We start from the raw sequence: 13,543 nt of genomic DNA, 5'->3' as shown, positions 1-13,543 counted from the left end.
AGATTATCTGTCTCATATTCTACTGTCAGGACATAATGACAGGTTTAACAAATATGTAAAAAAATATTTTTTTACAAAAGTTCCCTACAGCGCCTTTAACTAACATCATCAACAAAAGCAACAGTACAAAAAACAAAAAAAAAACACCGGTATTACCAAATAACATCAGCATTTTAAAGTTAAGTAGAAATAAATTATCCATTATTTTATGTTTTTGATTAAAGAAAATTCAGTAGTGTTTAACGTTCAGTTATGTTGCAGACTTTATGCTGTAAATTGTAATTGTAGTTATCCTATATGCTCTACAATGAATGAAGTTGTTTTACTTGCACTAGTTGCATTTAAAAGTTCATTGAACACATTATTATAATTACTTTTAATGTAATTGAATGTATATTATCTGGTATATTATATTATTTATGATGTCATTGTTATCCGATTTTATTGAAATGTAACCTTAAAGAGTTTAAAAGGTTTTAATCTTCTAACATTCAAGTAGATAGATGCTGTGATGTCTAGCTGCCTGGGGGTGTTTCAAACATGTTCGCTGAGTGAACTGATTTTTCTTAAAGAAACTCTGCTTTGCTGTGGTTGCAAGTTCGTATTGTTCTAACGAATCCATAGTTCTAATGATTATTTGAAAACATCATCTCAAACTTGTGTGGTTGGAACTACAGCTCTCGATCTGTGAAGCATAAAGCTAAAGTAATCATGCACTTAAGCAAAATAAGCAAGCTAACATGTAGTGCTTTGTCATTTATGAATGTTCTAACAAATGTGGTTCAAATGACAGAAGTGCATAAAGTTCTGTTTTCAGGAAACAATAGTGACTAGCTAGTTTTTTTTTTTTTTTTAACAATGCATCATATTAAGCATGAATGACGTTTTTATTCAGGACATGCACCATGTCATCGTAGTGGATTCATATGTTCCAGTATTTTAGGATTTTCATTTTCCTGATTCTATGAGAGTGATGTTGTAGATGCATGGACAAATGACCCAGTTTCCAGAGACATGAGTCAGATGAGGATGTGAGGGCAAAAGACTCTTTTCTAGGTAATCACTGAAAGCACACAGCATATAGAGTTTAATCATCAAGGGGGTTTCACATAAGGTCATCAAAAATAGATATTCTGTCACATTAAAAAAAATCCAATTCAAATGCTGAAAAAAAAAAAAAATCATACAGTTTTCACTCTGAAATTGCAAGTAAAATTCACAAATAATTACAGTGTTAAATGTGACATTATGAAGTTGTAAATCATGCTCCAAAACTATCTGCTCTATTTTTAAGGTGCAAAAATTACAATTCTGTCATCATTTACTCACCCTTATGTAATTCCAAACCTGTATTACTCGCTCTTTTCTATACAGCAAAGAAATAGGTACTGCAGCTGACAAAAAAGCACATTAATTCATATTTCTAGTCTTCTCAAGCCATATGATGTGAGGAAGAGACTAAAATGTAAATTATTAATCACCACAATCTACAATGAGAAGTGCGATAACCAATGCCATTTGGTGTTGCTTACATCAGACCGTGTACGTCATTGTCTTTGAGTTTGCACAAGAGTGAATGAGGTCTGACAGCTACAGCAGCTCGCCTTCAGTGTTTTGTTTTCCACACTCCTGCTAATTCCAGAGACATGCCCTCAAAAAGCTAGTAAATAAATCAAATCTCTCTCCACATCTCTAGAGTTTCTTCTAAACACTTATGGGAGCTTTTGAAAATGCACTGGGCAGGGAAGATAAAATGCTGGTAAAAATCATCTGATGTTGTTCCAATAAGAACTCAGATTTGTATTTGATAGATGATTTATGTTAAGAATATTCTAGGACAATCAGGATAAAACAGTGACCCAATTCATCAACAAGGAATATTTTCTTCACAGTCATTGAGCTGTACCGAGAAGAGCCTCTTAGGAAACACATTTCCATGTCAAAGATCAAAGTTTCAAATGCAAGCTGCTGAAATAATTGTACAGTTTGTCAATATTAAGGTTCTTATGCTGCATGTGAATCCACAATTCTATGAGGATTTAATCATAAGCTTTACATAAACAAGGAGAGTGGTTAAAAAATGGGTCAACTGCATTATGGCAGTGTTCAAAAGCATATACTACAATCTTATATTTGCACATGAAGTATGTCAGAAGTTTGGACACATATTAAGATGATTTCTAAAATATCATATATAACACTGAAGACTGGAGTAATGGTTGTTAAAAATGTAGCTTGATGTCACAGAAAAAAAAATAGAAAATACATTCAAATAGAAAACATTATTTTTAATTGTTATAATATTTCATTTTTTTCTGTATTTTGAGCAAAGGAATACAGCCTTAGTAAGCCTAAGAGACTTCTTTCAAAAACATTTTTTTAAATAAATCTCTAGCTATACTTTATATAAAGGTCTAAAAACCTTTTGTCTCAGTCTTGCCTGAAGGAAGTGAACGTGATGTTCGTGATGTTAAAGCTGACATGAAATGAGTGGTGCATCATCTGAACCAGTCTTCATGGCTAAGCGGCAGGGGCATTATTAATCAAGATGATGATCCCCAATCACCTGAGCTTCATTTGCATGCTTGTAATTAAGGGAGCAAAAGCATCACCACTTTGGCTGTCTGAGGTTGCTCTAATTACCTAGGCAGCATAAAATGGTCACAGCTAGGTTTTTAAAGCTTAAAATATTGTTGAAATGTATTTTTAAATATGAATAATTCCAACATTAGACTGAGATTTTGTAGAGATTTTTTGCTTCAATTTTGAAGTCTGATTCTTCTTCAGCAGTGGCAGATAAACAAAGAGTAACGATCCTCACTAATAATAAAAAAAGGATTCAGATTTTATCCTTCTGTTTTATTTACTTCAGTTTTTTTCTGTTTTACTGTAATAGCCTATTTCCTTCTCTTTGGCCCTTGAATTAAATATGAAAGTTCATAATCTTTTCATAACTAATGGAGGTTGATTTGTTTTAGCTGATTTATGTTGTCTGTCTCATATCGGTGCATTAAATATGGAACAACCATACAATACAAATAATAACCGTTACTATCATTAGTTTACAGCATATTAACGTACATATCTTCACTGTTAGTGTTCATAACAGCACATTAAACGCTGAATATTACACTTACTGCCATTAGTGTACATAACAGCACATTCATTGAATATTGAACATCACAATCACTGTGATTAGTCATGACAGCACATGCATTAAATACTAAACATTACCATTCCAATCATAAGCATCCTAACACATCTTTATGGAATTACATCACTATTAGTTTTCATTTAATCATATAAAATACTGAATGTTGCCATTACTGCCACAAGTTTTCAAAACAACATAGATAATGAGCATCACCATTACTGTGATTGTTCACAATGGTGCATTAATAGGCTACTGGACAACACCATTCAGTCTTCGTATAAACACATAAAATACTGAATAAAGCCGGCATAAGTTTTCAAAACAACACATTAGGATTTATACTGAGCTTCATCTCCACTATTATTCGTTTTTTGCCTCACAGCACATTAAATACTGATCATCGCCATTCTTTTTCAAAACAGTGCAGTAAACACAATGCAGAACATCACCATAAAGGCTCATGTTCATCTGCAGTCACTGGCAGTTTGATGTTAAAAACCAAAGTCCACAAGTACATAAAGAACAAACATGCCAGCAAACATAGTCACAAACATAAAATACTTTACATTTAAAAACCAGAATCAAGCAAAAAAAAAAAAAAAAACTCTAGGCTGCTTCAAATTATTAAGACATGTTATTTTATCCAATAACCACCATTGATTCAGAAAAAAAAGAAGCAAAATATGTAATTTTTCTTAGTTCTATAGGTGTAGTTTTCCTATCCAAGTATGTACTGATCTATAGGAAAATGTTGACTGCCCAAGAGCACTATATGTGGCCCCTCTAGTGGCATAGTGGCTCTTGTAAATGCGTTACAATTTTGTCTAAATTGAGGTGGGACTTTTGCATAAAATACAAAAATCATTTTACTTATTAATCTTACTCTAATAGCGTATTTAAGACGGCAAATCATTTTTAGATTTTCACTCTCTCTCTCTGCACATTAAATGCACATCATGACCCTTCTTGTCAGAAGTTTTTAAAACAGCTCAGTAAAGCAGAACCTATCACCGTCACGTGATGAGATTAGTGTTTATAACAGAGCGCTACACAGTCTGCGTTCACTGGGCAGTGCAGTCAATCACAGGAAACACTGGAAGGTCTCTGGTGAAACTTTCACGCTTATTTCAAGATGTAGGTGACTTTTTTTTTATTTTATTTTTTTTTTTGAGACGAATTCAACCTTAGTGACATAGCCTACTGAACTACAATCGCTGTCACATCGACTGCCCTGATTGATTCTGGACGGCTGCTGAATCGGGTCACTGACCATCAGGCGTTTCAGTCACCATGCTGGACATTCACTTAGAAAGGAAATGAATTATTTTAATCAAACATCGCTTGAGACTAACCTTGAGGACTATGATTATATCTTCGCCGATGAGACTTTTAAACTCCTGACGTTCACCATCGGATCTATCGGTGTCCTGGGCTTCTGTAATAATATCATCGTCATTATTCTCTACTACAGGTTCAAGAGACTCCGAACACCAACTAATTTGTTAATCGTGAATATAAGTGTCAGCGATCTGCTGGTGTCAGTCACTGGAGTTAATTTCACATTCGTCTCGTGCGTGAAGAGAAGATGGATCTTTGATTCTGCCACATGTGTTTGGGATGGATTCAGCAACAGTTTATTCGGTCAGTTCTTACTTTAGTCCCGCTTTTATCGATAGAGTCTCCTGGATCGGTCTGATTCAAAGAATTCAGTAAGAGTTCAAAGTCAGTTTTCGTTTTTCCTCTTAAATGTTTACTTGAACAGATCAAGAAAGACACATTTCTTTAATGGTCTCTTAATGGTGTTTGGTCATTGTCGTCAATTCATTTTTGTAGCTATTGTAGGCTATTTTATTTATCTATTATCTGTAAACCTAGTCATTTTACACGTGTTCTCAGTCAGTTGTCATTGAAATTGTATAATTGCATAGGAGTAGAATTTAGTAGGGACGCTAGGCAATATCCAGCGACTACTAAATTGCTCTTAATTATTTTGATTAAACAATTAAATGTCTGTTGTCTGCCATTTATGTCCACACTAATGCCGAGATCAAACGCCCTTGTCTGGAAGTATTCAGCGGTAGCCTGTATATAATAAAACATCCTACAAAAGTGCCTGCATTGTTCAAAAGTTGATTATACTTTTGGAATCTTTGTTAATCAAACGGTTTAAATATTGTTTCGAAACAATATTTTAAATCCTAGAAGTGGCATGTGATTTTAGATTTAAGAGTTTTAGTCTCAGGATGAAAAGTCTATTTTAACAAACAAACAAAAATAATTTTATCTTTCCTATAGCAAATGATCTTATATGATCATCTTATTTATTTAGTGCAGTCTTATTCAAGTTATTTAGAGCGTATAGCAAATTATCTAAAGGAAATTAGTGGTTTCCTTATGTAATTATATCAGATAGTTTCATAGTCATAAGAACATTTATGCTTATTTGATTTATTTGAATATTTGACTTTTTACATCATAAGGCAAGACATAGCTCCCAAGTATACAACTATGACACATTTATAGAAATAAAAGTCAAATGGATTCAGATAATGATACTTTAATGCACCAGAAGTATCCTGCAGAATATCAAGCATCTGTGAAAGGATTTGCTTTGAGGAGAATACATAATCCAATTTCTTATTTAAAGGTCATTTTATGCACCTTCTCCCACAAGCTCACACCTGATGTTAGTCCAAAGATTATCATAACCCTGATAGCACACGTACATCACAGAGACGTCTATTTGACATCTGCAAGACATATTTTTAGTGTGTTTTCTCATCTTCAGTAGGTCTATAGAAAATTTCCTATCAGATGTCAAATAGACATTTAGAAAATGTCTTTAAGATGTTTACGATTTATAATGTATAAAATATATGATTTATAAAACTGACATCTCAGAGACATCTATCAGAATTTTGTACACAGCAGACGCTTTCCAGATGAAGCGGTCTTTAACAGACATATTGCAGATGTATGTGTGCTATCTGGGAACACGTGATAGCTTCTGTAGTCCCTCATTTGACCCATTTAGATGTGAAATTGGCTGCGTTTGATGCTTCTGCTAAAAGTTGTTTGTAGAGGCATTTGTGTCCATGACCTCCATTTATGCTTCCTTGAGAATTGACTCATTTAAATAAAAACTGTTTTGATGAGATGTTGCTTAGTGTGTAATAATGCATCATATTCCACATAATTCTATGGGAAAAAAGAGGTCTGTGTGAATACATCTGACAGCTGAGAGGAAACACGTCAATGCTGTGGATGTCTGGGTAATTGGTGGAATGTGTCTGTGAGACTTTTGCCAGAGGAGTCTATACAAAAACTGCAGGTTCAGAGATACAGTTATTTATTTCTAGAAATTATGCTATACTCCATCATCTGCTGAAAGTAAGACTCTTTGCAGGGAGCTTGAATTCTGTTTAACAGTGAAGCCATGTTGTTTTGCATTTATATTTATTTATATTAAAAATGTTCAACATTGCACACTATCAATGCACACTATTAAGCCTCTTATCAGCAGAAAGAATCAAAAGTCTAAACTTAGCTTTGCTGAGGAGCATGTTGTGTGGAGAGAGGAGAACTGGTCCAAGCAAGTTTCATTTATTTGGGTCTGATGGGAAATATTTTGTTCAGCGTTCGAACTGAGGAAAAACTGAAGTGCATAAAGAAATAAGTGAAAGGTGGAGGAGGAAGTGTCAAAAATATTAAATAAAATAATCAGAAAGACAAACAAACTAAAAGTCAAACATCTGGACACATTTTGGTTATGAGAATTTGAGGACAGAATGTGCTAAACCGCAATTAAAATAATTTTACAATTTAAAAATCTCTAAACAGGCTTGACGCAAATTAAAATTTTCTTTATACAAAATATAATTATTTATATTTAATTTTTCATTGTGTGATTTTTGAGTGGTCTATCTATTTGTCCATCCATCCGTCCATCTATCTATCTATCTATCTATCTATTAATTTCAAGTCAACTATATGTCTTTATATGTCTCTTCCTGTCCTTTAAGGCATCGTGTCCATCATGACTCTCTCCGGTCTGGCGTATGAGCGCTACATCCGTGTGGTTCATGCCAAGGTCATTGACTTCCCCTGGGCCTGGAGGGCCATCACGCACATCTGGCTGTACTCTTTGGCCTGGACTGGAGCTCCTCTCCTGGGATGGAACCGCTACACGCTGGAAGTCCATCAGTTGGGCTGCTCTCTTGACTGGGCTTCCAAAGATCCCAACGACGCTTCCTTCATTCTCTTCTTCCTCCTCGGATGCTTCTTTGTTCCCGTGGGCGTCATGGCCTACTGTTATGGAAACATCTTGTACACTGTTAAAATGGTAAGGCGGACAGGCGTAATGCAGTTTTCTTTTAATTATGTATGCAAAAGTGTGTAATTTTCTCTCTGTCTTTGTCCGGTTGCGTCAAATTTATATTTATATATCAAATATATATTAAAGACTATCCAGTACCAACCTTTTCCTTCCTCTTCTAGTTCAGATTATCAGTGGTTACATAAGCATGTATATTTCATATGAAATAGATTAAAGTCAGGGTGTCACTTGCTGTATGTGTGAAGTGCACACTTGCCAGTGTAGAAACCGTGAGGATGCTGCTTACAGACAGCAAGGCAGATCCTCAGAGTTTAAAAAATATTTAACATATTTATTTGTACATATAGTATAGTACTATATATTTTCAAAAGAAATAAATAAAATTAATTATAGTATTGACCCTTGGTCTCTCTAAACATTTTTCTCAAAACTGCTTGTCATCTCATTTCCAATCTGTGTTTTGCATATGACAACTTACACTTTCTTTCTCTCTTTAACCTTCATCATTTTCTCTTGTTCTTTTATAAACACACTGTCAAGCTGCTGTGATTTAGCAGTGCAGAGGTGCTGACATGCTGCTGTATGAGGGGATCTATCCAATAAAAGCTGTATTGTCTGAAAGTGCCTTCAGTACATAAGCAGAGACGGCGATTGTGCACGTAAATAGCTTGTGGTTTTCATCAGCACAGCTCCTGTGCATCAGATTTTATCAGTGTCCCGTCCAGATGGTGGAGAGCATGACTGCTCTAACAAGAAGTGATTGTGTGCTTACCACAGACTAAAGTGTGCAGTCTTTTCTGTTAGTTTTATGTACAAAGACTGCTTTAATTAAATTATTTGTCGGTTGATTCCACTGAAAAGCATTCTGCCCACAACAGCATCGCTGAACCAATGGCATTTGTTTGGAGGCGGGACTGTCTGTTTTTCTGACCAATAGCAGGGTGGGAGAGTGTTTAAAAACTGTTATGATTTTTGTTAATGGTGCAGAAATGTCTCACTTCACCTTTAAGCAGTTTATGTGTACCTTTGCTTCTGGGTTTATGTGTAAAACTTTCCTAAATGTTTTACACACAAAGAAATAACTATGGTATTTTGACAGATATGATTAATGTGATGTACTTGCCTAAAACTCCAGTCATTCTGTTAAAAAAAATCTTATTTAATTCAATTCAATCCATTGCTATCTACTGCACTGCAATATACACTATCGTTTAAAGGTTTAGGGACAGTATGTTTTTGTTTTTAAAGAAATGAATGCTTCTATTTAGCATATATATTATTAATCAGAAGATTATTATAATAATCAGCAAATCAGGATATTCAAATGATTTCTGAAGGATCATGTGACACTGAAGACTGGAGTAATGATGCTGAAAACTTTGCATTACATGAATAAATTATTTTAATATATTTATATATAGAGATCAGTTTTTTAAATTGTAATATTTCACAAAAAAAGCAGAAAGCAAGTAAACACTACTAAAGGTGAAACCTGCAAGGCACAAATCCAGACTATAGAATAGAATAAATACATAAATTAATCAGGAAATTAATAAATGCATTAATGATTCAGTCAATCAATAAGCACATGAATGAATTAGGGAATCAATAAATGCATGAATGAATTAGTGAACCAATTCATTCACGAATAAATCAGTAAACTGGATAGTTTTTCAAACTGAGACATTACATACAATTTAATACATACTGTAACATTTTAAAGCACGTACGTATTCTACCACAGGACAGTTTAATATGAACTAGTGAAAGAAAAATGTGTTTAAATGTGGACAGTCAATGGATTTAACATATGCTCCAGCATATGAGATTGACTTAACTGGGTTTGGAAAGCCATCTTCAAATAAAATGATTTCAGGAGAAACCGTAGACCAGCTGTTCACATCAACACCGTTATGCCCCCAGGTGGTGACCCAGTTCTGTGTTAGTTACAGAATGCCTGAGAGATGCTTAGTTAAACTCTAATTTTATCAAGTATCTGTGTAATGATAATGCCCTTGAAAATCATAACGAGTGATGTCTGACTTCCATATTTATTGCTAGACCTCTCCTTAAACATGAACAGGTCGAACAACAGATTACTGAGTAACTCCAAATGTCCCAAAAAGCGTATGGACATAATTTTAATATAAACAGACTTTATGAAGAAGTGACTTGCTGTTTTTGTCACTCTTCTGATGAAGATGTCTTTCACTTGTTTGTCAGAGTACACACACAGAGAAAGTTTGGTCAGGTTATTTTTAATATTCATCCAATCTCATTTTGTAAGTGACTTTTCTTTCTCTTTTACAGATGTTTTCTTTGGATTCCTCGAAAGAGAATCTAGGAAAATATCTCTTAATTAATAGTGTTTCCTGCAAGCTAGAGTTCCCTGTCTCTAAACCTCTCTTTTCTTTATTCATGTTTTTTTGTTTTGTTTTGTTTTTTGTTGTTGTCGTTGCTTTTTACATGGCAATACATCCCTTAATGAAAATGAACCATGGTTAAACAATATAACCAAAATAGGGTAAATAATGATAAACATGGTTGCTAGTTAAACCATGTTAACCACACGTTGGTTTTGCTACATTAACCAGTTTAACCATGGTCATTTGTAATAAAACTATGTTTATACAAAAAATTAATTAATGTTACTACACATTTACTATAAAACAACTTTCTTAAAGAAAATTTATATTTGTGTATGTTTCTTTTTTCTTAGTTTTGTTTTTATAACTGTACTGTAATAGTCTGTTGTTTAAATAAAAATTTTAAAAAATCAGAAAAAAATATTTGCGATATGCTACAGCTAACATCTATGTTAGATGAAAACATTGTGCATTATGATCGAGTTCATAGCTTAATTCAATGTATTTTATATGACCTCCTTCCAAAGCCAGTCTCCGTGGGAAAGTACATATCTTAATCATCAGGAACATGTCCGATATCTATCTACAGTAAAACTATATCAGCCTCGTCTGACTATGGCTTTTTCTATGAACGTACAAATATATTGTGGATTTGTGGATATGGATGTATGAATTGGGATGTAAGTTTCATTGTGTGTATTAAATTGACGGAAAATCAGTGTGGTGCTTGTGATTCTGTTCTATTCAATTCTATTCTTTTATTCCTTTTGTCTTTTCTGTTCCCTAGATTAATTATAAAAAATTCTGAAACTTTTGATAGCACCTTTTATTATGTTTTAAAAACCTAACTTTAATGGGATTGCGATGTTATGTTTGCAGAATATCATAATTTTTGCTTTTCCCTTTCTAGACATTTTAACTTTCCTTATAAACAGATTAAAAGAAAATGAGGGAAATTCTACCTCTTTCAAATAATTTTGGTTAAAATTCCAATTTTATTTATTTATTTTAAATAAAGTATTACGGATCCCAATACTACTGTCTTTGCCATAACAAGTATTTTCTAAGTAAGATTTCGATGTCACATGCTTTATTGGGTCTCGTTATCAAATTGGGCAGTATCTGAGAATTTGATTATTAAACAGATAATTATTAATAATATACTAATTTGTGGACATGGACATGCAATACTATGTTCTTTAACAGATTGAGGAGTTTTATGACCGAATCTCTTCTGATATCTTCCTATAGCTGCGTTCTATCCAGGATCTGCAGACGGTTCAGACGATTAAGATCCTGCGATATGAGAAGAAAGTGGCGGCGATGTTTCTAATGATGATCACCTGTTTCCTGGTGTGCTGGACACCCTATGCTGTGGTCTCCATGCTGGAGGCTTTTGGCCGGAAGAGTTTCATCTCCCCCACTTTTGCCATCATTCCCTCTCTCTTCGCCAAATCCAGCACTGCCTACAACCCCGTCATCTACGCCTTCATGAGCAGAAAGGTCAGCAGAAGTCACTCCATTCAAATGGAAGAGCATTTAGTGAGGGTGTTTATTATATTATATAGGCAGGTCTGTGACATCACAATAGGACATACATAATACTTTAAAGTAGAAAGACTGAAATAGTGTTATTTCAATATATTTTTTTCACAGTGTATGTACATGAGACTTACTTACCTTGTTCTGATTGGTCAGTTTCGCAGGTGTATGTTACAGATGCTGTGTTCTCGTCTGACCAGTGTGCAGCACAGCATTAAGGACCGTCCCCTGGCCCGCATCGAACATCCTGTACGGCCCATTGTGATGTCACAGAGCCGTCCCGACCGGCCGAAAAAGAGAGTGACCTTCAGCTCCTCCTCCATCGTATTCATCATCGCTAGCAATGACACTCATCCTCTGGATATTACCTCCAAATGCAATGATGAACCAGACATCAACGTAATTCAAGTTCGACCGCTTTGACACTTGCCGCAGTGACATAGAAGAACGACGCTGGAGTTCATTAACATCACACTAATTTAATACTTATAACATAGGGAAGATACAGACACATCTTTTTTATAAATAAATATGGAAACAAGGATTTCTTTATTGTTGCAACATAAACTAACTTTTTTGTTTATCAAGACTTGTGTGAACTGTTTTATGAAAATGACTTGGAGTTGTTTATGATTTTCTCCATCATGTCAGACACTGAAACTTCGACCTTCACCCAGTTTCGTGAGCTGGTGAGACATCCGCAGCTTAGATTGCACAGTCTGTGAGCAGAATACATTATTGAGTGTGCTCAGATAGATTAGGAACACAGTTTAGTGCAAGGACATTTGTCAAAACTGCAGCATCTCATACATAATGTCAGTCAGGTCTACAGCGCCCCCTGGAGGAAGCGAAGTGTGTGTCCTTAAAACAAGCCAAACAACTATTTCTAATAGTCAATTTTTGATTAAGGGCTCGAACAAACCCCTAAATATTAAGCTTTGGTGAGTTTACCCAAAATTGCATTATTCTTGAGAAGATCTCTGTTTTTCGTTTTCTTTTATAACGGATATAGATTTTTTTAAAATCCACTGACGGTGATGTACACTCTGAAAAATGACTTTTAATTTTTGGGTGAACTAAGCCTTTAAACTTTGTTTTTTGGCATTTACATCAGTTATATTTGCATAAAATACATTATGTACTTTTGTGTTAGTTCATTAATGGCACATTTGAGCAGCATATGTGTGGCGAGTGGGGCGGGGCCGAGAGGCGTGGGAACGAGGAGTGAGGCCAGGTGTAGTGATTGGAGATGAGCTACACCTGCGCCCCACCGCCAGTATCGAGTCCCACGTAGGAGATGGAAGGATATAAAACTGGATCGACTATAGTGAAGGAAGAGAGAGGACCAGGCCTGGGACGTTATTTTATGTGTTTGTTTTTATTTGTGCGCGTCAGTCGCCGTGAGGGGCTGACGCGCTGTTTTGTGTTTATTTTTGAATATTAAAATTATGTTTTGATTGTGCGCCGGTTCCCGCCTCCTTCTTCCCAATGTATATGGAGTTCAATATCCCAGGCCTGGTCCTCTCTCGTCCTTCACTATAGTCGATCCAGTTTTATATCCTTCCATCTTCTACGTGGGACTCGATACTGGCGGTGGGGCGCAGGTGTAGCTCATCTCCAATCACTACACCTGGCCTCACTCCTCGTTCCCACGCCTCTCGGCCCCGCCCCACTCGCCACAATATGTAAACTGTGTAGGCCTAAATATAAAGATATGCCAAATCACAGATTTTTTTCAGACCGGAATCCATAATAGTGTAATATTATTTTTATTTTTATTATGATATGAAACGTCCAATTTTTCTTTCAATAATGTTTTTTAAAGTTTTGCAAGAATTTAGTGACACTAAAATTTTTATTAGTTGTTATAGCAAATGATTTTAAAGGATGGCTCTCTTTTTATAAGATGACAGAATTTTTTTTCTTGAATTCGTAGTTTATTCCTACATTTGTAAACCAATTTTGTTTTTATAATTACTATTATTATTATTATTATTATTATTTCTGTTGTTTCCAGAAGTAGTAGTTTTGATAATAGTGAATAGAAAAAATATAACCACACACATTGTTTGTCCACAGAATAATTACACATTATTAAATAACTTTTTAAGACTTCACAATATTACTGTTTTATTGTATTTTTGA

General features: G+C 34.7%; 1 protein-coding gene across 3 annotated transcripts; it reads left to right on the top strand.

Annotated features, from left to right (window-relative positions):
* Positions 1-4,214: 4,214 nt before the first annotated feature.
* On the top strand, positions 4,215-12,576 carry LOC128025952 (opsin-3). 3 transcript variants are annotated; one of them, XM_052612595.1, is made up of 5 exons: positions 4,226-4,288; positions 4,626-4,795; positions 7,177-7,496; positions 11,108-11,359; positions 11,555-12,576. In XM_052612595.1, coding segments are annotated over exons 1-5 (1,011 nt in total). In that variant the 5' UTR covers positions 4,226-4,286; the 3' UTR covers positions 11,822-12,576. The 3 variants fall into 3 exon arrangements, with proteins under 3 accessions (XP_052468554.1, XP_052468556.1, XP_052468555.1); XM_052612594.1 differs by having other exon boundaries at positions 4,215-4,795; XM_052612596.1 differs by lacking the exon at positions 4,626-4,795 and having other exon boundaries at positions 4,221-4,288.
* Positions 12,577-13,543: the final 967 nt, after the last annotated feature.

Source organism: Carassius gibelio, chromosome A13 (genome assembly GCF_023724105.1).
Source record: "Carassius gibelio isolate Cgi1373 ecotype wild population from Czech Republic chromosome A13, carGib1.2-hapl.c, whole genome shotgun sequence".
Taxonomy (NCBI): domain Eukaryota; kingdom Metazoa; phylum Chordata; class Actinopteri; order Cypriniformes; family Cyprinidae; genus Carassius; species Carassius gibelio.
The sequence above is the reverse complement of the archived record's forward strand: the minus strand, read 5'-3'. Positions and strand labels throughout refer to the sequence as shown.